Source organism: Eptatretus burgeri, chromosome 7 (genome assembly GCF_056783735.1).
Source record: "Eptatretus burgeri isolate ZD-2024b chromosome 7, Ebu_testis_v1, whole genome shotgun sequence".
In the NCBI taxonomy this organism is placed as follows: Eukaryota; Metazoa; Chordata; class Myxini; order Myxiniformes; family Myxinidae; genus Eptatretus; species Eptatretus burgeri.
The window spans coordinates 45,496,113-45,518,990 of record NC_140967.1 but is presented as its reverse complement, the minus strand read 5'-3'; the positions used below and the strand labels follow the sequence as shown (position 1 = coordinate 45,518,990).

At 42.1% G+C, this 22,878-nt stretch overlaps 1 protein-coding gene across 3 annotated transcripts; it reads left to right on the top strand.

Annotated features, from left to right (window-relative positions):
* Positions 1-236: 236 nt before the first annotated feature.
* Positions 237-15,546, top strand: CBFB (core-binding factor subunit beta). Of its 3 annotated transcripts, none has more exons than XM_085888294.1 (6): positions 237-453; positions 1,609-1,695; positions 1,932-2,051; positions 2,840-2,956; positions 5,874-5,966; positions 9,548-15,546. In XM_085888294.1, the coding sequence occupies exons 1-6, from the start codon at positions 376-378 to the stop codon at positions 9,617-9,619; spliced, it is 567 nt and encodes a 188-aa protein (XP_085744420.1). In that variant the 5' UTR covers positions 237-375; the 3' UTR covers positions 9,620-15,546. The 3 variants fall into 3 exon arrangements, with proteins under 3 accessions (XP_085744420.1, XP_085744422.1, XP_085744419.1); XM_085888293.1 differs by having other exon boundaries at positions 238-453; positions 5,871-5,966; XM_085888296.1 differs by lacking the exon at positions 1,609-1,695 and having other exon boundaries at positions 5,871-5,966.
* Positions 15,547-22,878: the final 7,332 nt, after the last annotated feature.

Sequence of the window (22,878 nt, the reverse complement as noted above, 5' to 3'; positions counted from 1 at the left end):
GATTTTCAACTTCAATGGGAGGACGACGGACGCAATAAATCTGCCATATTTGTGTCCATAAAAAAAACAAAGAAGTCTCATTTCGTCAGAAGTTTCGTGTATAACATTTTCCTTCCATTTGGACGACAAGGAAAAAACGTGACACGAGCCGAAACGGGGCGTGGTCCTGCGGACATTTCTTATGCGTCATTCGACAAGACAACTCCATATTTGGGCATTTCCGGAGCGGCGGGAGTTCCCCCCTCCCCCCCCCGGCCCGTTCAGAGCCGACACGTTGGCGCGTTTACTTTCCTCGTTGTTTGTTTTTTCGGTAGTTTTGTTGTTTACTCGGTGTATATCTGTTAACATAACTTTTTAAGCGTAGTGTATATTATAATGCCGAGAGTAGTTCCCGATCAGCGGCACAAGTTTGAAAATGAGGAGTTCTTCAGGAAGTTAAGCCGAGAGTGCGAGGTGAGCATCGCGACGGTTTCCGCGGGAAATACGTGCCGTGTTTATAATATGAGTCATGCGTCCCGCGGTCCAAAACGTGTCCGTCCTTTGGTTTATAATCATGGATCCCAGCTGTCAAACGTGTCGGTGCACAACTCGAGCACACACACACACACACACACACACACACACACACACACACACACACACACACACACACACACACACACACACACACACACACACACACACACACACACACACACACACACACACACACACACACACACACACACACACACACACACAAACACACAAAAACACACACACACACACACTACACACACAAACACACTACACACACACAAACACACACACACAAACACACACACACACACACACACACACACAAAAACACACACACAAACAAACACACTAAACACACACTAAACACACACACACAAACACACTACACACACACAAACACACACACACAAACACACACACACACACACACACACACACAAAAACACACACACAAACAAACACACAAACACACAAACACACACACACAAACACACACAAACACACACACACACACACACACACACACACACACACACACACACACACACACACACACACACACAAAAACACACACACAAACAAACACACTAAACACACACACACACACACATTACACACACAAAAACACACACACAAACAAACACACTAAACACACACACACACACACACACTACACACACAAACACACTACACACACAAACAAACACAGTAAACACACAAACACACAGCACACACAAACACACACGCACAAACACACTACACACACACAAACACACACACAAACAAACACACTAAACACACACACAAACACACCACACACACTACACACACAAACAAACACACTAAACACACACACAAACACACTACACACACAAACACACGCAAACACACACAAACACACGCACGCACGCACGCACGCACGCACGCACACACACTTGGGGGTTCCCACGCTGTTTTAAACTCGGTGTATTGTCCGTCGACGTGCTGATGCTGTCGCTATTTAAGCGACTCGAGTGCGGAGAATTACCGTCGGTTTCGGAAGCCCCTCCCCCCTCCCTTTGCTCCAATTTGTGTGCGCACCGGTGGCAGGTAAAATACACGGGTTATCGTGACCGGCCACCCGAAGAGCGTCAGATGCACTTTCAAACAGCGTGTCGGGACGGCCATTCGGACGTGGTGAGTTTATGTGCACCTCTGACGGCCCTCCTGGGCTGCGCTACGCGGTAGTTGTGCTTCGAACTTTCTTGCAAACTTGAAGGGTTCATCTACATTTTACGTACGCAAACTAGCTGAAACTTCGGTTTCCGTGCGTACGTAATATGTGAATAATCCGTATCGTCCCGTAATCTATCTTCGTGTAACTTCAAGTGTTAACTTTGACTTTGCTCGTTTCCCTGCTGTGTTCGTTCCAGGCATTCGTGGCGACAGGCACCAACCTCTCGCTGCAGTTCCTGCCAGCCGGCACGCTCGCCGATGGGCAGAGACCCTTGCCCGGCCGGGAATTTGTGGATTTTGAACGAGAGCCTGGCATGGTGGGCGAGGGTGCAGAAGATGTTACACTGTCATAGGAGAGTTGTGATGTTATGCTTCTGCTTGTGAGTTTTATGGTGTTGTTGCACTTGGCTGCAGGAGAAGTAAAGAAAATAAACAGTTGCACAATCCCACGTAAGATAAGTCTACAGGCTGGTGTTCGTTAAGGTGGGTGACCGACGTAACGTGATAAAGCTGTGACTTAAACATATAATGGCCTTTCAGAACGTTGCTAAGTCATGCCGTGACGGACCCCTTAAGGCCTTCAAAGCCGTGTTTTGCTGTTTGAGCACAGCAGAACATTAATCTGTCGGTGCACATGACCAAAATCAAGGCACGAACTCAGGGGTAGGTCTTGAAACAACTTGCAGGTCGAGATTCTTTGAAAAGTTTGTAATGGTCATCAGATGAACCCTTAACTTTGATTTGACCTACTTAACATTCCCATCTGAGCACTTGTATCAGCATGTTTGGATATCACATTCAAATGCCGCAGACAGGACTGTATTATGTTGCTTTGTCCTTTTCCAACCAACGTCCTTACAATTCATGCGAGCCCACATTATTGTCTCTTAATGTTTTTGTACATCTCACATATACACACAAAAAAATATAAATATTTGGGAAGTGTGACAAAGACGTTGTCATAAAGAGTGATGTGCTGTGATGAGAAAATACATTACCTGGACCTCCTGCTTGGAGATTGCAGCGTACATACATCCACCATTTTGTCAACAAAAAGCAATGTGGGTAGAATAATGAAAGTACAATTTGTGTTCTTTTGTTGCAGGTACACCTGAAGGCACCGATGATTCTAAATGGTGTGTGCGTCATTTGGAAGGGCTATATAAATCTACAGCGGTTAGATGGAATGGCCTGTTTGGAATATGATGAGGAGAGAGCCAGGGTAAGGCTGCTAACTGGATGACACCTGTGATCGTCGGGCGAGTAACACGATGAAATGGTTGGAGTTATCCGCCGTCAAGGATCACAGGGTGCGTCGGAGCAAAAGAGTCCCATCACTCCCGTCTCTTTTGCTCTGACGAAGGGTAAAGCCTGAAACGTCAGCACCTTGTAAATCCATCCTTCATGTTGGATAACTCGAACCATGTTGTTATTGTTTTATTCTCTTGTGCTGCTCACATCAACCCATAGTTTTGTGCTTGAATTAGCAACTACGTATTTACACGAGTACCACGACAGCCAATTAGCAATGTAGTATGACCAATGCCAGCTTAGAGATGTGTCAACAGGCTTGTTGAGGCTGAAACGAATGCCAGAAGTCAAATTACAGGTCTGAGCTTGAGGCTTGTTTCAGTTCCATCCATCCATTGGGACCATACTCTGTACAGAGCGTTGGTGCTGCTTAAGCAGTCTTCTTGGCTATTGGGTACAATCCTGGATGGGTCGCCACTCAGACACAGGATATCAGCAAGCTGGCACTCATTTTGCCAACCTCAGAAGGATGACAGGTCAAGTTAACCCCACTTGGTATTAATTCAACAGCTGAGCGGGATTTGAACTCAGGACCCTAGGATCCCAAGCCCGCCACCCTAACCATTAAGCCAACACCAATCATTTGTTTCAGTTGTGGAGTCTGAAATATGGATGGTGTTTTTTTTTTTTAAATGTAGATGTTAAAAATTATATGTTGCCTTACAAAAGAGCAGGCCAATGTGTGTTGGTATCCCAGCCAAATTCTTACTCTGGCTGAAAGTTGCTTCAGCAGCAGCCCGCAATGTAGTCGGGATGGGTCAAAGGTTCATTCTCAACTGTGATGGTATTAATGACTGGAATGTGATTGGGTTCTTTCTACACTTCTTGGTGTGATAATAATAATATAATAGAAATAATAATCCATACCATAAAAGTGAAATTGTATGTTTGTTTATATATTTATATATGCTTGAAAAACTTTAAAAACTACTGAACCAAGTTCAACCAAGTTTTGCATGTTCCCTAAGGATACCCCTATGGTCAGTTTCTGTCTGGGAGGGGAGGAGGTTCAGGGTGGGGGAAAGACTCCAAAATCTCTCCATGTAAATGTGCATCGTATCGCACCACCCGGTGGTAGCCGGTACTACAAATCATCTTCTTATAAAAAGAAAGTTTAAACAACTTCATATGCATTACGGTGATGTTGAAATCTGAGTGAGAATAATTCCAAATTTTCAAAAACTTCACTCATTTTAAGCAGAGGTTCAAACCAAAACATCCAGTGACAAACATCAAAACAAAAAAGAAGTGATTTTTGCTCATGCCATAGATAAGCAGCAAGGATGGTTGATGTAGGTGATGTTAGCTGACTTCAAAGCAGATGGAAGATGATCTCGAACAAATGATAGGGTGACTTGAGCAGAATGTTTGTGAAGTACATGTTGTCTTAATTAAATCCATCGGCGAGGTGACAGGTAAGAATGCCTAGCTTACACTGTAATTCCTAGTGTCTTTGTGTTTGACTCGCACATTTGTTGTGCACCTACCAGTTGGCATACAATGGGGCAGAGTAGGGTGACACAAGCTGTGATTCTTGTAACATATTGACAGACAAGTGTTGTAGAATTTTGTTTTTAACGTTTTTTTAACCGACTCGATGTAAATCCTGTTACTCAAATGAAAGCCACAATTAATTCACTGTCCACAATGGAAAGTACATTACATCAGATAATTTTATTAACATTGTACTATGGAGTCAAACCACTGAGATGGTATACATCCAGTTCAATGATTTGCACTAAACTAAGATTACATTTCCTGGCATTTATATGCTTTCATGGGGAGTGGAGGGGGCTGATAAGCATTAGGCAAAAGAACTCCAACTGTAATACGTGTCTACTCGGTGAAAGAATTATGGCAAAAGTTGCAGTGTTATCAACTGGGTCACTTTGTTCCATAGCAAGACATTCCTTTTATCAACATTTAGGTCAAAAGACTCTTGGGTAAAAGGAAGCATAACTGACATCCAATTTGACTTGTAGCATAAAAATTAAATTTATAAAACACCAGCAACAATTATAATTGAGAGTACATTAATATAATTATCTTCTCCCACACAAGAACGAGAGTGATAATGTTCTTAGTTATTAGAATGACGATGATCATAAAGTATCTACTTTACCGTCCACGTTCGTTCATGTAGGATTTGGAAGCAAATGTTAATACGCATTTATTCCACATCAGACTGTTTGTGATTGGCGAACTAAAAGTGACCGCATGAAGAGTAGCTTTGTTGGCACAAACTGTTGTCACCATAATCATGGTTTTGAACAACACATTGCAAGAAGAGTACATGTATGGCCCTCATCTCCATTGTCAGACTACACTTGATCTAAGTACAATATTCTTTTTTTTTAAAGTCTTCAGCAAAACATACGACACACAAAGTGCAATACATTTGGTTGAAAGTATGGCTTCTAAGTAGAATGTTTCCAGATAATTTAAAATAATTATTTTACAAACTCAGTTTATATCATGTGCCACAAGTAGGACTGTAGTGCTGTGTGACATTTTGAAAACTTTAAAGAGATGTGGACCATTGTAAGAGTACATGTAACACGACTGACTGAAATGAGGCCCAGTGAGCATGGACAATCAGATTGAACAAGTCGAGGGAAGTGAAGGGATATGTGTGGTGTATTTTCGAGTGGGGATAGCTTGATCTGCTTCAGAGTGGTGACCCATCCAGGATTGTGCCCAATAGACTACTTAAGCAGCACCAACGCTCTGCACAGAGTATGACCCAATGGAAATGAATGGATAGCTTGATGCTTGGTATTACATGATGTATGGTTTATCCTGTAATGCTCATTTATGTTCACCAGCAGGAGGACGTGTTGGCCCAACAGGAATATGAAGAGGTGCGGCGCCGCACGCGGGAGTTCGATGAACGTGACCGCTCACATCGCGAGAACTTGGAGGTTCATATGTGAAAAATAATATACTCTCTGCCATAAAAAACTGAACATGTAGAATTGATAATGTAATTGTTGAAGGAATGTTCCAGAATTTATTCCAAGGGCCTTTTTTGTATGAGGGATGGGCCAAACACCTGATTACAAGTTTCCACATCACATAATTGCCTCATGCAATCATCATTCTGAACATGCAACTCATGTACCCTTAGGGTTTAGACGTGACGCGGGGCATTCTGAGCATATTTGAAACAGTCTTTCCGAGTCACCAGCGTGTGGATCATCGAAAAAAAAACACAATGATTACATTTTTTTAACAATCCATTACAATGCCATGTCTGTCAGAAAATGAGAGGAATCAAATAATTGAACACCTTCAAGCAGGTTCTTCCATTAGCCATGATACAAGGCTCTTTCATGTAAGGAGAGGAACTGTTTACGACCTCAGAAGACATTATCAAGCCACTGGATCAACAAGAGATATGCCAAGAAGTGGATGTCCCAGGAGACCGACTACTGTTCAGGACAGAGACATTCACACGACTGATCTGTGCAAGCGATTTCAAACTGCCCAGAGTACTGCAAACACACTTCCTGGACCTCACAGGATAAATGTCAACACTGTCTTGAGGCATCTCCACGATGCAGAGATCTGTACTCATCCTCCTGTTCAGCAACCAAAACTTGAACCACGACACATCCAAGCATGCTTGCATTGGTCAAATAAGCACAGCTAATAGATATGGAGGCAATTGGCATGTTCAGTGACGACTCCATGTTTCTGCTTGAAAGGCACGATGGCCGTGCACAGGTCTACAAAAGATGTAATGAGCGATATGCTGCAATCTGTTTCCGCATATTTTTAATGTGGATATGTCATGATGTGGGGTGGTATTGCTGAAATCTTTCCACACCAACTTGATCCGTATCCTTGATCATCTGACAGCAGATCAATACATTAATGAGATCTTATAGCAAAATGTGTTGCCTCGCCTTCAACAACATGGTCCAGGAATCATCCTTATGCATGATAATACTTCTGTTCACAGGACCATTCAACAAGGAACATTTTGTCAATGCCATTGTTAATGTCATGACACCCTGGCCTGCTCACTCGCCAGATTTAAATCCAATTTAACATCTCTGGGATACAATTGATTGTCATGGTTGAATCTTACCAAGACAGCCACAGACCCTCGATGAGTTGGAATAGGAGCTACTTTGATCATGGAATGCCATTCCTCAGACTCAGATTTGAATGCCCATGTGGTCAATGCGATGACAGTACAAGGCAGTGATTGCTGCCAGAGGTGGACATACCTGCAATCGAGATTGGTACTTCCATGTTGGATCCATATGTGAAAACATTTGCCACAAGGCAGCATCACGTGATTGGGTCACAATGAAATGGACATGTAATTATTCAGCATTTATCTCTGCATCTCACTCAGCACCTCGTATGTGTCCCATGATGTCAAATAAATAAATGGCATCAACAACAATCACGTGTTCGGTCTTTTATGGCTCAGAGTATATAAATACTATAACACCAGGCAGCAATCATTCTGTGAGGAACTTCTTCCTCTTAAAGTTGTCCTTTTGAATTTTGGAGAATAAGTTGGTGTTTCCATCGGAACTGCTTGCTCATGTTGCTTAGATACAAAGTTCAAATCCCATCCTGTATATTGTGCTTTTTATACTGTCTTGACTCATGGAGGACTTTTTTTTTAGAACGGAATGAAAACAAACAAAAAGAGAGAGATAGAGATATAGATAGATTGATTGATTTGTTGGGGTTGAATGACATGTTCCTGGTGTTTGACCAGTTCATGATTCTATCAAGGTCTGCAGAAAGGAAAGAAGCTGTTGCTTGCTTATTTGAAGGATGAAGGAAGTTATGGCAGAGGTTGGAATTGTCAGCAAAGAGATAAAGAGGATTTTCCAGAGTCAGAAAAATCATTGATGAAGATAAGGAACAAGGCTCGGCCCAAGACATGCCTTTGCCTTGGGGCACTTCAGCCTTGCCAGGGAGAGGAGATGAGAGGAGAGGATCCCTTTAAGAGCTATGTGTTGGCTCTGAGAGTAGAGGAAGTCAGTAAGCCATGTGTGGAGCTGGCCTTGGATGCTTGAGGCAGAAAATTTGGAGAGCAATGCGGGGTACCAGATTGTATCAAATTATTGAAGTATATCCAGAGAGATGGCCCTGATCTCATTTCTGGGATTGAGTGCCTTCAACCATTGTTGGGAGAGCAATGCTGCTTGTCTATGGTAGAGTGAAGTGGTCTGAATCTGAACTGATGGTTTGAGATGAGGCCATTGGAGAAAAGGAATGATTTGATGTCAAATGCGTTGATGGATTCCATGACCTTGCTGATGATTGGAAGTAGGCGAATAGGTCTGTGGTTAAGAGGATCTGTTTTTGCACTATGTTTGTGTAATCCAGTGATGTTGTCTGACTTCCAGGAGGATGGAATATGACTGAGGGCAAATGATATGATGAGCAGAACAGAAAAATGATGTGCAAGAGTAACAGAGCAGGTTTTTAAACACACGTGTGTTGATGCCATCCAATCTAGTTACAGAATCAGAGTCGAGGGTTGCCAGAAAAATCCCCATCTTCTCAAGTGCAAAAGGCAGAGTTAAGTCGCAGTTAGGTATGACTGGGTAGGGTGGGTTCAACAAGTGAGGGGTTGGGGACACAAGATTTGGAAACACACAGAATTGAGGCGTTTGGCCTTCTCATGAGCAGAGTCAGCTGTGGTGCCATTTGAAGAGAAGGAAAGGTGGAAGGGGGAGCATACTCCAGAAACGGACTTAACAAGGCACCAACATGTCTTTGAAGATGGAGACAAGTTTGAAAGTTCAATCTTGAAGTTGTCCAGATATTGTTTTCTGGCCCTCCTGAGAGTGGACACATACTTGTTGCTGGCTTTGTGGAATGATCCGAGGTTGCTTTCAGTCGGATTTACTTTTCAGGAAGAGAAGGCAAGCTGTTCCAAGACAACTGCCTCATCACAGGATTCAGTGTACCATGGGTAGGAAGAACAGTAGGATAACTGAAGACAAGATGGGATGAATCTGTGCGTAATAGAGAGCAGGTTTCTGTGGAAGAATTCTCAGTCTGAGCTGATATCAGAGGCAGTAGATATTTGAGATCAGTCCTAAAGAGAGCTTGCAGTCCCTGCCAGTCAGCCTGAGTGAACTTCCAGACTTGTCAGCATTGAGGTGGCTCTCTGAGAATAGCTTGAGAGATGTTTACTCTCACAAGCACGTGATGTTGATCTGTCCATTGCATACTAAGATCCTAAAAGTATATTGGTGCTTTCTGAGATCCTTGTCCAGCATGTGATTTATTCCAAGCTCCTCCATGAGCCTTAGGTCACTGTTAAAATTTGTGTACTTCAGATTTATAGCCATTTTTCTAATTGCAGAATGAGTGAAAATTTCAGATTGATGTTGCTGACAAGATAGTGCAAGCAAATAGAAGAAGAGATGTACCAATATGACCTCTTTATACATGCATGCTATCATTCATGGTTGTCATATGGTTGGGTGGTTTTTCTCAGTGTTTATCCTCCTTTTGACAGAGCCGAAGACATCTTGATCCAAGCCCCAACTCTGGAGGGTTGAACAGTGCTGATGAACTGAAGTTACGCTAAGCTCTCTCATTGTTTGGCTTCTTTACAATCCCGACCACTTCCCCCTCTCCCCCCTCACCCAGCCCTGTCGCCTTCCCATCCCCAACTTTTAAACTTTTATTCATTTCTGCCTCACACCTTAAACAATGCATCTTGCAGATTCTATAACATCGACTTTGTTCTAGCTTTCCTTCTCTCCACAACATTTCATCGCATCATGTAGCAGTGCTTGCTGGAGAAGTGTGGCCTGGAATTAACCCAGCAGCTATCTTTAAGAGTTTATTTACAAAACTAGAGAGAAGGAAAGAAGGAAATGGGATTGATTCGCTCATCTGCTTTACACCTTTGACAAATACTTTTTTTTTTTTTATTCCTGCGAGTTTTAATCAAAGTTAACTTTCAAACTTGAATGTGAAGTCCTTAATCATTCCCATTGGTGATGTTTTTAAGTTGAAACAGTAACTATTTTTTTTTGAATCTGACATAATAATTAAACATTAACTATTTCAACCTCAAAATGTACCAATGGAAACGTCTGCGAATGAAATAATATTCATAACAGTGCAAATCATTCATGATGCTGCACTTATGATCTTGTGGCTCAAATTCAGTTGTGTTAGATGCAAAAGTCCTCTTTTTAAAAATATGATCTCTGGACAAGAAGTTGAATTCGCCCCAGTTTGTTGATCCTCTGACGTGGAGATCCATAGAGGTTTTCCAAAGGCTGTCCCTCGTTGGTGAACAGATGTTTTGAAGACCTGGAGGAAAGAATGAGATTGAAGAGGATGTGGAAGTTGATTCCACAGACGGGGGAGAAAAGAGCAACCAATGAGTGGAGGTGAGCAGTGATCCAGGATTTAGGTAGGTTTGAGAGTTCATTCTTGAGGTTGGACAGATGTTGTTTTCTGGCTCTCCTGAGGGTAGACAAACAAGTTGTATGGTGATAATTGAAAGTCATTCAGCCTTCTCATGAGCGTAGTCTGATGTGGTGCCATTTGAAGTATGGGAAGGAATGAAAGGGTGGCATACACCAGAGACAGACTTAACAAGGTACCACTAGGTTTTAATGGATGGAGACAGGTTTGATAGTTCATTCTTGAGGTTGGACCGATGTTGTTTTCTGACTCTCCTGAGAGTGGACAAACTTGTTTCGGGCTTTTTGGAATGCACTTAGATTGCCTTTGGTCAGATTTGCCTTCCACGAAGAGAAGGCAAGTTGTTTCAGAGCAACTGCCTCACCACAGGATTCAGTGTACCATGGGTAGGAAGAAGGGAAAGATAACTGAAGATGAGATGGGATTAATCTGTGCATGACAGAGCAGGTTGCTGTGGAAGAATTCCCAGGCAAAGTTAATATCAGGGGCAGTAGATGTGGAAGACCAGTCCTGAAGAGAGATGGCTGCTTGCAGTACCTGCCAATTTGTTTGATTGAAATGCCAGACTTGCCGGCACTGAGGCAGTTCTCCGAGAATAGCGAGAGAGATGTTGACTTTCACAAGCATCTGATCAGATGAAACAATTTGAGCAGAGGAAGAGCAGGAGACATTTGCAGGGTTGTTTGTCATCATCAAGTCCAGAAGGGAGGATTTTCCATTGGGAGAAATCCGGGTTGGAAAGTTCACAGATTTAATCAGTCACATGTAGTCACAGAAGTCCTTTGTTGAAGTCCCATGGCTGGTGAGAGAGGGTATCAACACAGAGCCAAGTGGCACAGTAACAATTGAAATGTTGAACAGTATATTGTTCGTTTTTGAACAGATTTCTGAAACCCAATGTATGTAGGTGAACTCTAAGAAAGTCCTTTATAATTGAGAGAACCGTGATATAGAAGTCCCCAACCCCCCACCTCTATCTAATGCGCATTGCTTATGATTACAACAAGTTGGGTCACCTGATCAAGATTGGGTTATTTAGACGATAGTAAACTATCAAGAAGATAGATGTTTAAAGTTGTTGCAAAAATTAACCCGGGAGTGCACCACGGCAATATTGGGCCATTTCCTTGTTTGAGGTTCGTTTTGCCTCAAACTCATGTTGTCATTTTTTTAATCGTATGATTTTCATACATACAGATAATTGCTTTGCAGGGGGAGGGATTTTTATTTTTACCCATGGTCTGACCCTGGTGAACCGGCAAGGTTCAAAGTTGAAACTCCCAGCACATATGAAAAATGTAGTGGAGATTGGGCCAGCCGTTTTTTTTATATGATTTCCAGATGTACACACACCAACAGAGAATTTCCTTGGGGTGGGGGAGGGGGGTTGTGCCCATGACTTGGCCCTGGGTACCCCCAGCACATATGTTAAATTTGGTGAAGATTGGTCTGGGGATGTGGAGTTGGATCAAAATGAAACGCACGCACGCACGCGCGCGCTCGCACTCACAGACACACTTCGATATATATATATATATATATATATATATATATATATATATATATATATATATATATATATATATATATATATATGTATAATTTCCTTTTGTAAGAGAAACAGATAATGTATTGCCAGCTGGATTAAAGCCATAACTGTTAGGAGTTACAAAACCAGAGTTGGAGAGTGACTGTGTAGGTCTAATCTAAAATTAGTTATGATACACATTGATGTTTAAAGTTCCACATTCAGTTTGCTGATTACTGAGAAGTTAATCAGCAGACGGGGAGAGTGAGATTTGTCTGAATTCAAGGATTCTTTTTCTCTTGAGTTTATCTTATAACATGAATTCAGACATATTTCTGTAAGTCCCAAGAAATAATAAAAACTAAACATACTTCAAGTGAATTTTACCCAAATTATAATTCCTTCTTGTTTCATTTGCAAGCACTTTTTTCATATATATATATATATATATATATATATATATATATATATATATATATATATATATATATATATATATATATATATATATATATATATATATATATATATAAAAATAAATACAGTATATATTTTTTTGTTTAGGGGTGTTTTGGGTTGTGCTGCCTTTTCATCAGTAGTACTTAAGTGCCCATCCAAAATGACCTTGAGGACATCAAGAATCAATCATGAGGTGTGGACCAACATAATATACAGTACAGTGACCTGAAAAAGTTTTCAACCCCCACCAATAATGCCACATTTCGATGAATTACGAAGGATGTATAAACAATTTTTCCAAATGAACCTTTTTATTCATAACTGAAGAGATCAAACCAAACACTGTTATAGTTGAAGGAGGTTACATGTCAAGAATACCTGCAAAAAACATGTACTCATCAAAATTCACTGGTTGCAAAAGTATTCAGCTCCTCAGGTCAGTACCTGGTGGAAGCACCTTTTGCAGCATTAACTGCTATGAGTCTTTTTGGGAAGGTCTGTACCAGCTTTGTACAGTGAGATGGTGAAATCTTTGTCCATTCTTCACTTGAAAATTCTTCTAGTTCTGCCAAGTTTGATTGAGATCATCGATGGACTGCAATCTTCAAGTCTCGCTATGAATGTTCAATTGGGTTCAAGTCAGGATTTTGACTGGACCACTAAAGAATGTTTATTTTCTTATTATTCAGCCACTCCAGTGTGGATTTAGCTTTGTGCTTCAGATTATTGTCCTGCTGAAATGTGAATCTCCTACCCATTTTCAGATTAATGCCTGACTCAAGCAGGTTTTCATCAAGGATTCTTCTGTATGTTGCTCTGTCCATTGTCCCTTCTATCCTGACAAGCTTGCCAGTCTCTGCTGATGAAAAGCAGCCCCATGACATGATGTTACCACCACCATGCTTGATAGTAGGGATGATGCTGATGGGGGTTATGTGTAGTGTTAGGCTTGAACCAGACATAACGCTTTGAATTTAGAAGAAAAATTTCAATTTTGTCTCGTCTGACTACAAAACTTTTCTCCAAGTGCCTACAGTATCCTTAAGATGCTTTTTCGCAAACTCCATATGAGCTTTTAGATACGTCGTTTTTAGTAATAGCTTCTTTCTTGCCAACTGTCCATAGAGGCCAGCTTTGTGACGGGAACGGGATATTGTTGATTGATGAACACGAACCCCATCTTAGATATGGAGCCTTGAAGATCTTTCAAAGTCATTTTTTGATTTTCATTGACATCCCGAACCAGTTTTCTGGTTGCACGGCTACTCAGTTTGGATGGGTGACCTGATCTGGGTAGAGTCTGGGTGGTATGATATGTCTTCCACTTCTTCATGATGGATTTCACCATACTCAAAGGGATAATGAGTGACTTTGAGATATTCTTGTAACCCTCTCCTGAACGCTGCTTCTCCACCACTTAATGTCTGACTTCTTTGGAAAGTTCCTTCATCTTCATGTTTGCCTTGTTGGTTGACCAAGTGAGTTGCACCTTAAAACTCCTTAGATAAGTGGGGGAGCTCAATTCTAAGTTAAACCACCGATTACATACAGGAAAAACCTATTACACTAAGTTTGTAACCTTTCAAACAAATAATTTTCTCTTGAAGTGATTTTGGGTTAATTAGGCAAAGGGTTTGAATACTTATGCAAATGAGAATAATCTGATTTTCTCTGTTCATCAAACTTATTCTGCAGGTTGTTTTTCATCTTTATCACTTTGGAATCATTTGTGAAGATGCTATATATTAAGTTTGATTTGAAAGCATCATGAAATAAGCACAGGTAGCATCAAAAGGTGAAAACTTTGGGGGGAGGGGGTGGGGGGGGTGAATACTTTTGCTGGTCACTCTAAATAATATAATTGACAGGTCATTAAAGAGCCAGCTGGATTTTTTAAAAACTGACAGAAATTAAAAAAAATTAAAAACAGACACATTCATTTTCCCAAAGCTTCAAATCCAAATACTTTAAACCACCTTCTGCTTTATTTGGACCCACAACCTCATCATCTATACCACAACCTCACTATTCGGCCACCACCATATTTGGCTGCAAGTGTGTGAGTGAGGGTATAATCATAATTGATAATATTCACTTACTTTTCAGAATGTTGATCATTTTCATGACTCTGGAAAGTGTGGCACTTCCGAAAAGAGTTTTGTTACATGACAAGTTATGAATGGAAACCCAACCCCATTACATTATTATGCCATGATAATTCCAACTGTTACAGCAAGCAGCTTGTCGGTGCTGCAACATTGCACTATTTAACCTCGTCACTTTTATATTTTCTTAAAATTTATGGGCCTCATTCATGCCTCGACATGTTTGTTAAAATGTTTCAAGATTACTTTAATCCCATGTGGCTTTAAGGTGTTGCCACAGCATCTTCTGCACTTGTGGACTCTTATTGCACGATAATGGTACAGCTAATAATTTTGAAATTGGCTCTTGAACACAAAGTATGCAAATTGAAACTGACACACCACCACAGAAATGTTATTAGCAATTGCAGAATGGGGGAACAGCAGTACTTTTATTCCCATTCACTATCAAATCCTGCCTCGGCATTATCGTCAAACGTTTAAAGCTGAGTTTTATTATTATTGATAAGTCTGTGGGAAGCTGTTAAAACTTCGGCACGTATCCCACAATAAAGCACAAACTCCGAAAAGAGCGCAGTGGTGTGTGTGTGTGTGTGTGTGTGTGTGTGTGTGTGTGTGTGTGTGTGTGTGTGTGTGTGTGTGTGTGTGTGTGTGTCAAAGTGCCTAAGGTGGTGGTCTTGTTTGTCTTGAAGGTTGCATCTCATTTCAAAATAAGCAAATGCAATTCGTTTTTGTTCCAATATTTTATGCTGCATCATGTCTGTTTCAGATGCATGTACGAGGATAATGTAGTTTTTCCCAATTGCATATAAATGATGTTTGTCGTACAATGTTACTGCTCAAAAAGGTAACCATTTGAAGTTTGTAGATGCTGCACCGGTGTTTACGTTTTCGCAATCTGCCTTTGTATTTGATTATGAAATGCATGTTTTTTTTATTTTTCACTTTTTGATACGTAATAAAGCATTCTTTATAATTGTACTTTGTTGTACAAATTAAGGTTACATATTGTTGAACAGAGCGATCTGGCAAGTTCAATGTCAGGCCTGGCCAACCGGTTCGTGAATGACTTTGTCCAAAATCTTTCCTTGGCCGACCCCACAACAAAGTGGCAATAATTGGAGCAGTTAAAGAATTAGTAGTCGTGAGGAGAGGATTCTGTATTAGAGGCCATCTCTTTATTACATACACAAAATGGCTGACACTTTGAAAGCCCCTCCATCCTGTACACTTCATGCTCATATATGCATCCTCTCTTTTTTTTATTCTTTCATCCTGTCCCAACTTTACCTTTTCTCCATGCTTAACTCACCCCCCCCCCTTTCCTCAATGTTTCTTTTTTTTCTTTTTCTCCATTACCCCACCCCTTTGTTTATGTTATAATAGATGGATGATGTGCCCTTATTGAAAGATGTTGTAACCACAACAACTATAGCCTATGTCAAGCTGATTGCTGCCATGGTTTACTCTTGTGTGTGATGAAGAGTTCTGGTATTTTTGCATTACTATTTGCTTTGCAGTGAGCTCTGGCAAGTTTTCCATCACAACCATAATGATGCATTAACAGCTCAGTCTTAAGAAGGCCTTGGCTATTCCGTCATTGTCCTTGGGCCTGTAAAACAAAAATTTGTTTCTTGCCACCGAACAATCTCTCGTCTTCCTTGGAGAGATTAGCACTGCATTTCTCTTGTATGCTTGTAAAAAGGTTCATGGTCATTTTTTTCAAATCATGTAAGACCTATATTGCACTTCAGCTCAAGATTTCAGTTGGCTTTACGTCTTTGCAAAAGTTTCTGCATTATCTTTGCACCACGGCTTACCCGTGCCTCCGTGACTCCATTGATGCCAGCTGAGTGAGGAATTGACTTATTCATTGCATTTAAGTGAGAAATTGTGACATCTTTCACGTCAGTTGAGTGAGATAAAAGGGGTACAATGTGAGAGGGAGAATTAATAGCATCAGGCAGGAGTATCATGTTATTGTAGAATTGGCTGTATATTCAAGACAGGCTGGATGAGAGTTCTGCCTGGAAATTTTACTGAAACACAAAGAAGGCCATTAATTTGGACATTCTGACCAGCAGACCTCTGAAAAGTTCTCTTCTCCCCAGCAGCAGTTGTGCCTTTCTAGTCTTTGGCCAAATGCATCATCACCAACTTCTGTGAGTCATCTTTTCCTCCTCTCAACAACCTTGATGGCTCTGTCTCCAGCTTTCATAAATCCAAAGCTAACACCATTGTTTCTGATTTGCAGCCAACTCTACTCTGGATGCCTCTAATGGAACTCCTGCTTTTCCTAAATCCAACCCCCTTGTGATTGTCATCAAATTCTCCACCTACAAAGTTCACCAGACCCTGCTCTCGTTTGTCACAAACAAAGGCAATGGTCCAGACGACATTCTTGATGTTGTCCTCAAATGTTGCGCTCCCAAACTTGCTTCTATTTACTGCAAGTTTTTAACCTCTTGTACTGTAATGGTATTTGCCCAACCTCCTGGAAGCATGCCTATGTCTGCCTTGTTCCGATGAAGGGCGACATGTCTGACCGATCCCTCCAATTACCGTACAATTGCTTTCACCTCCAATATCTCCAAAGACATGGAGTGTCTCATCAATAAATAACTTTTAACCCACCTTGAATCCTGCTCTATCTTCATTGACCACCATTATGGCTTTCACAAAGCCAGGTCCATTGGTGACCTCCTTGCCAACATTGCCAACGAATGGTCTTCAGCTCTCAAGTTGTGCTGGACATCAGCACAACCTTTGACAAAATTTGGCACAAAGGGCTCATCACAAAGCTCCCAATGTTTGGTATTTTTCTTCAGCTTACTGGTATTTATGCCTGGTGTTGGCTTAATGGTTCGGGTGGCGGGCTTTGGATCCTCGGGTCCTGAGTTCAAATCCCGCTCATCTCTTGAATTAATACCAGGTGGGGTTAACTCGGCCTGTCATCCTTCCGTGGTCGGAAAAATGAGTGCCAGAATGCTGGTATACTGTGGCGGAGTGGCGACCCATCCAGGATTGTGCCCAATAGCCAGGGAGACTGCTTAAGCAGCACCAACGCTCTGCACAGAGTATGGTCCCAATATCCTCCTACTCCTCCTTACTGGTATTTAGCTCAGCTTATCTCTCTACATGCATTGATGGTGCCCTGTTTGTCCCACACCACATTAATTCTGGTGTCCTTCAAGGTTCTGTCATCTCGCCCTCCCTCTTTTTTAATTTTCATCAATGGCATCATAGCTATTAACAACACTGTCCCATCCTTTGCTGACAACTCCACCCTCCACTTTTCCAACAGTTATATATCCCAGTACACCTTGGGGTTGAAACTCTGAAACCTGCATGTGGTGGCCCTGCTTTGACTAATCTTATCAGAGCAATGGTGAAAGTTTAGCTGTGGTTAATTAACGAGGCAACCCCAGGAAGTGCCAATTGCTTAGGGGCAGAAGAGTGCCTGGGTAGGGTTGTGGAACCCTTGATGGAGGAAATGCTCTCAAAAGGTGGACAAATTGATACTACAGATCAATAAATAGCATTTATGGAAGATGCTACTTGTGGGTAAAGGTTATTAATTTCAGTTGTTCTGCCAATTTTTCGTCATTCAGTGCAAAGAGTTTTAAATCATCCATATACAGTGGAAGTCACCTTGTTTCTTTGGACGTTCTTTTATTGGATGTTGGGGTGTATATGTGTTCTTGGTCATTGATTGTATCTTCACTCCAGGTGTTTCGATCTTTCCTTCCAAGTTCTGTGGTTTTCATGTGGTATTCCAGAGATCCATTGCTTTCTCAATCAGTTTGAATATTTGGGAATTTATATTGTACATTTGCATGCACTTTCTCATCCATGAATGTGGGATGCAGTCAAAAGCTTTTTTAAAAAAGTCTACTCGCAGGGTTACCCGATGTTGCTTGGGTGGGGGGGGGTACTGAGAAGTGGGAGAATGAGAATGGAGCAGGTGGATCGGGGGCAAGAGAACCAACAGGGTGGCAGTTGGGGAGGGGGGGGGAAGCAGAGCCAGAACACCAGTGGGTAAAGGGGTCTTTAAGGTCGTAAGGGTCTTACAGGTCATTGTGGTGTTAAGGGTCTTTGGATCTTACAGTTCTTAAGGCTCTTCGAAGCTTTAAGGGTTTTTGGGGTCTTAGAGGTCTTCTGGCTCTGTGGGTCTTAAGACTTAAGGGTCATAGGGGTCTTAACTGTCTTTGGGTTTCAAAGGGTCTTTAGGGTTTTAAAGTGTCTTAATTATGTTCGGGGAATGCAATGGTCTTTAGGGTCTTTGGGTGTTCGGGGTCTTATCTCCCAAGTATGTAGAAAGTCTTCTCTCAAGCTTGTAAGAAATAAAAAGGTCTTCTGGTTCTTTAAATGCTAAGGTTGTGGATTAAAATACCCTGAGGACAACCTCCGGTCAGACTTGGGCTGTGCCAAATTTGGTGGTTGTCGGTGCAACGGTCCTTGCAAAAAACGCGAACAAACAGACGGACAGACATCCGATGAATCTTATTTATTAGATGCAGGCTGTGGACAGTTTGGTTATTCTCGTTTTGCAGTTTTTGAGTATGGCCTTGTTTAGTAGTAGGTGGTCTATTGTTCCGCAACATCCTCACTCACATCCTGTCTGTTCTGCCTCTTGGCCTCCTTGTTGTGTTCGGTGTTTGGTACTGTCAGACTCCGGTTTACGTCAGGGATGCATTCCTGAAAAGTGCGACGAATATGGAAACGACGAAAATTAAAGCAGTTTTTCTCATAAGAATTAAAGGAATAAGGGGGAGAAAGCCACTTCAGGTATTATACTTAGCTTTTTACCGATGATATTATCCTTTTACGAATTAGGCCAAGAATTATAAGTTAAACCTGGAAAAAATTTATAACAAGCTGAAAATTTCAGGAAAGGTCCAGAAAAATGAGTTTAAAAAACATACCAAAAGTCCCCGAAAATCCTCCTTGTGCTTTTCAAGATGGCCGCCATTTTGTTTATCATATCTTAACAAGTAGACATGGCAGAAATGCAAACCAAGTGTCGAAACGTAGGTTTTCAAACAAGCAATCTTATAAAATCATTAAAACACTCAAAATATCCAAAACCAAGATGGCGGCCAGTATGGTGCCAAATATGGCTACTGTTCTCTATTTTATCATATCTTAGCAACCACATATGATAGAAATGCAAACAAAGTGTCTAAATATAGGTTTGAAGACACAAGCAATCCAATGAAATCATTAATCACACGATTAAAAAGCCCAAAATGTAAAAATCAAGATGGCGGCCAGTATGAACATCAGTGTGGCTGACAAATCCAAGCCAAATCAAACCTTACTTTTATGAGTAGGCACATATAAATTATGTATAATATTGTTGTGGAAATGGCCCTTAGTATGCTACTAAATATAGGATTAGCTCAGATTCCCCATTAAATGCATGTTTAGCCAGGCTGTTCGGTAAAATGGACGTTACATGTGTGTCGGGAGATGTCACAGGCTGTTATTTGTTTGTGCAGTGGTAGTGTGCCGAGGGCTTCTTCTTCTTGTTTCCCCTCTCCGGACGAGGCCCCGCCTAGTCGGCTGAGAGGGAGTGGCCAAAAGAGGAAGTGAAATTAAGGGGAGAAGTTTGTCGGCTTCGAAAAGGGGAGGAGCCGGTGGGCAGCGAACGAAGACCTCTTGGAGTAGTTCAGTTTTGGGAGAAGTACAAAAACGGCAGTCGGGTTTTCGAGGCGTGCTCGGGTTTCGAAGCGAGAAGGAAAGGAAAAGGTGGAAAAGAACTGAGAGGACCTGGCTGCTGTGTGAGTCTAGAGTCAGCTTCGAGAGTAGGTGATCGACAGGTTCAACCTGCGTCTAACGACGGAGCCTCTGACTGTCCCGGCTCACCTCACGGCTCGACAACGTTTTGGAATCCCATGGACCCAGCCTGCCGGAGCCCAGCACCCCGATTTGGCCTTGTCTGGTGAACAGGCCAGGCCTGGACTTGTATGCTGGACCTTGTGAGAGAAATCAGCTGAAACCCATCGTCGATCTGACGGTCTGGTGCAGTCAAGCTCGTGAGGTTTGAACGTGCCGAGGCTGCGCGCGGGCGCTGCCGGGAGTAAGAGTACGACGCCTCCATTTCGCCACGCGGCGTGTCCAAGTTTGGGGCTCAAATCCATGGACATCGGCTTGTTACGAGCGACATTCGTGCTTTTGACACTTTCCTCTCGTCCATGAAACATCATCAAGTACTCTGTCTTGTCTGCATGCTGTCTGTCTGTCTTGTCTGCATGTTGTTTAAGGTATATCTCGGTCAGGACCCCCTCAAAACCCGTAATCCGTAATTCCCTAGTTAAGAACGGGTTATAGATTGTTAATAACATTGTCGTGAATATTTTGCTTGTGTTGTGTTCCCCGATGTTCCCCAATAAATCTGGTTGATTCGTATGAAGTTGCCGCTATGGATCAATTAGTGTCGTGTCGAGGAACGATTCCTTCGATTGGTATATAAAACCAAAATGGTTACAGACTGGCAGAAAACGCTCGGCATCTGACAAAACCAGTCTGTAACCGGGGTCTATTTGCCCAACTGGTAAGGTCCAGGATTACGTTGGTATCGCGATTGAAGATGTGTGACCCGAGGCCTGTGCCGAGCCAGCCGGCATTATAAACCCCGGAGATGGTGAGGGTGGCGCCAAGAGTCGAGTGAGAATCCCGCCACCGCTGAATCCTTAACACTGGTGTCAGGAGTGGGATATTTGGACCTGTGGTGCATTTCGCAACCCGAACATTGGTTACGAGAGGCGCGAGGGAAAAAAAAAAACGTCCAAATTTGATTTGATTTTATTTTGAGCGGATCGGGTGTAAAAAAAAAAACAACTTGGAAATTACAAAGAAAATGGAGTCGCAAAATGGCGGCGCGGCTCCATCTCGGCACGACACGAAGCGGGAGTGGGCTATTAATAGCGCAACCAACGGCACAACTTGAGGCGGAGGCTCCCAGCCACTGGTTCAAACTATGTGGTCACGGCATGCGCCATGGCAGGCGAGGCAGGACGACTACGCGAACATTGGCAAGCTTCAGACAATTGGGGGATGCGTTGGAACAGGTGAGGCATTATGAGAATTATATAAAGGAGGTACAAATTAAATTGGACGAGGCACAACGGCACGCATTCGAGGTTCAGATAAATGATATGTACGAGGGGGTACAACAATTGGCCGATGAACATGAACGAATTCGGTGGCTGAAAGAGGACAGCCAACAGAGTCGACGAACTCTGTGGAGAAAAGAATAAAGTAGTGTTGTTTACCCATCAGTTGGAATCTGAGAAGAGCAAACTGAACAAAAGAATAGAGGAAGAGCAAACTAGTAACTCCCAGGTTAAGGCCCAGTCACACCTTAACGTTTTAGCCAGCTTATGTTGATTTTTGAAAAATTTGTCTAAAATGCTGGCGCATGTCCAATACGTTATGGGTAAGTTTTGGAAACATTGAGAGCACGCTGAAAAACACTGCCATATGTTGTAGTACGCTGGCTTTCATCGTTGTATTTTGCCGTTGTCCTCAAATTTTAGCATGCTTGAAATTTTACGACTTATGCCAGCATATGACTCACAAGTTCCGCTACGCTGGCCATGTTTTAGGTACGTTATGCGATCGTTGACACACGTTACTTGTAAGTTACTCATAAGTCGAAACACGTCGATGTAATGTTTAGCGTCAGTGTGCCAGACTCCCTGTTTTTTTTCTTCGGTATGACGGTGATGTTGACACTTCGATTTCTCAGGCGGTTATAATATAATATAATTAATAGGCTGCCGCTCAACAATTTAAATCATAACCACACTAGAAATCGAAGTGTCAACATCACCGTCATGCCGAAGAAAAAAAAAACCATGGAGTCTGGAACACTGATGGGTTCCTCCTGTGTGAAGCCCATTTTTATATACAAATTCCCCTAAACGCTGCCAATACGCCATTAAATGGTAGTTGTAAGTTAGAAACACGTTCATTTTGTTCTTTGGTCCTCCGGAAGACGTCTACATACGTCAATGTGCATTGGAAATACGTAAGGAATTGGTTCAAACCACGTTACTCATAAGTTAGAAATAACTTTCGGGTACGCTAGACATTAGCTTGACATGTTTCGACTTATGAGTAGCTTACAAGTAACTTTTGTCGACGTGTGCCAACATTCGCATATCATGCGTACAACTTATTCCCATCGCATGCGGGACGTGTGAGGCATACGGCAAGTACGTCGTAAAATTTTTAACACGTTTAAAATTACAAGACGTACTCCACTTAGTACGACGTATGATAGCGTACTTTAGCGTTCTATTCACG

Bases quoted from the DNA above. Each gene is read 5' to 3' on its own strand.
- CBFB (XM_085888293.1), top strand. From the start codon at position 376: ATGCCGAGAGTAGTTCCCGATCAGCGGCACAAGTTTGAAAATGAGGAG. The intron at 454-1,608 runs GTGAGCATCGCG...CACCGGTGGCAG, and splicing joins AGTTAAGCCGAGAGTGCGAG to GTAAAATACACGGGTTATCG. The intron at 2,957-5,870 runs GTAAGGCTGCTA...TATGTTCACCAG, and splicing joins ATGATGAGGAGAGAGCCAGG to CAGGAGGACGTGTTGGCCCA.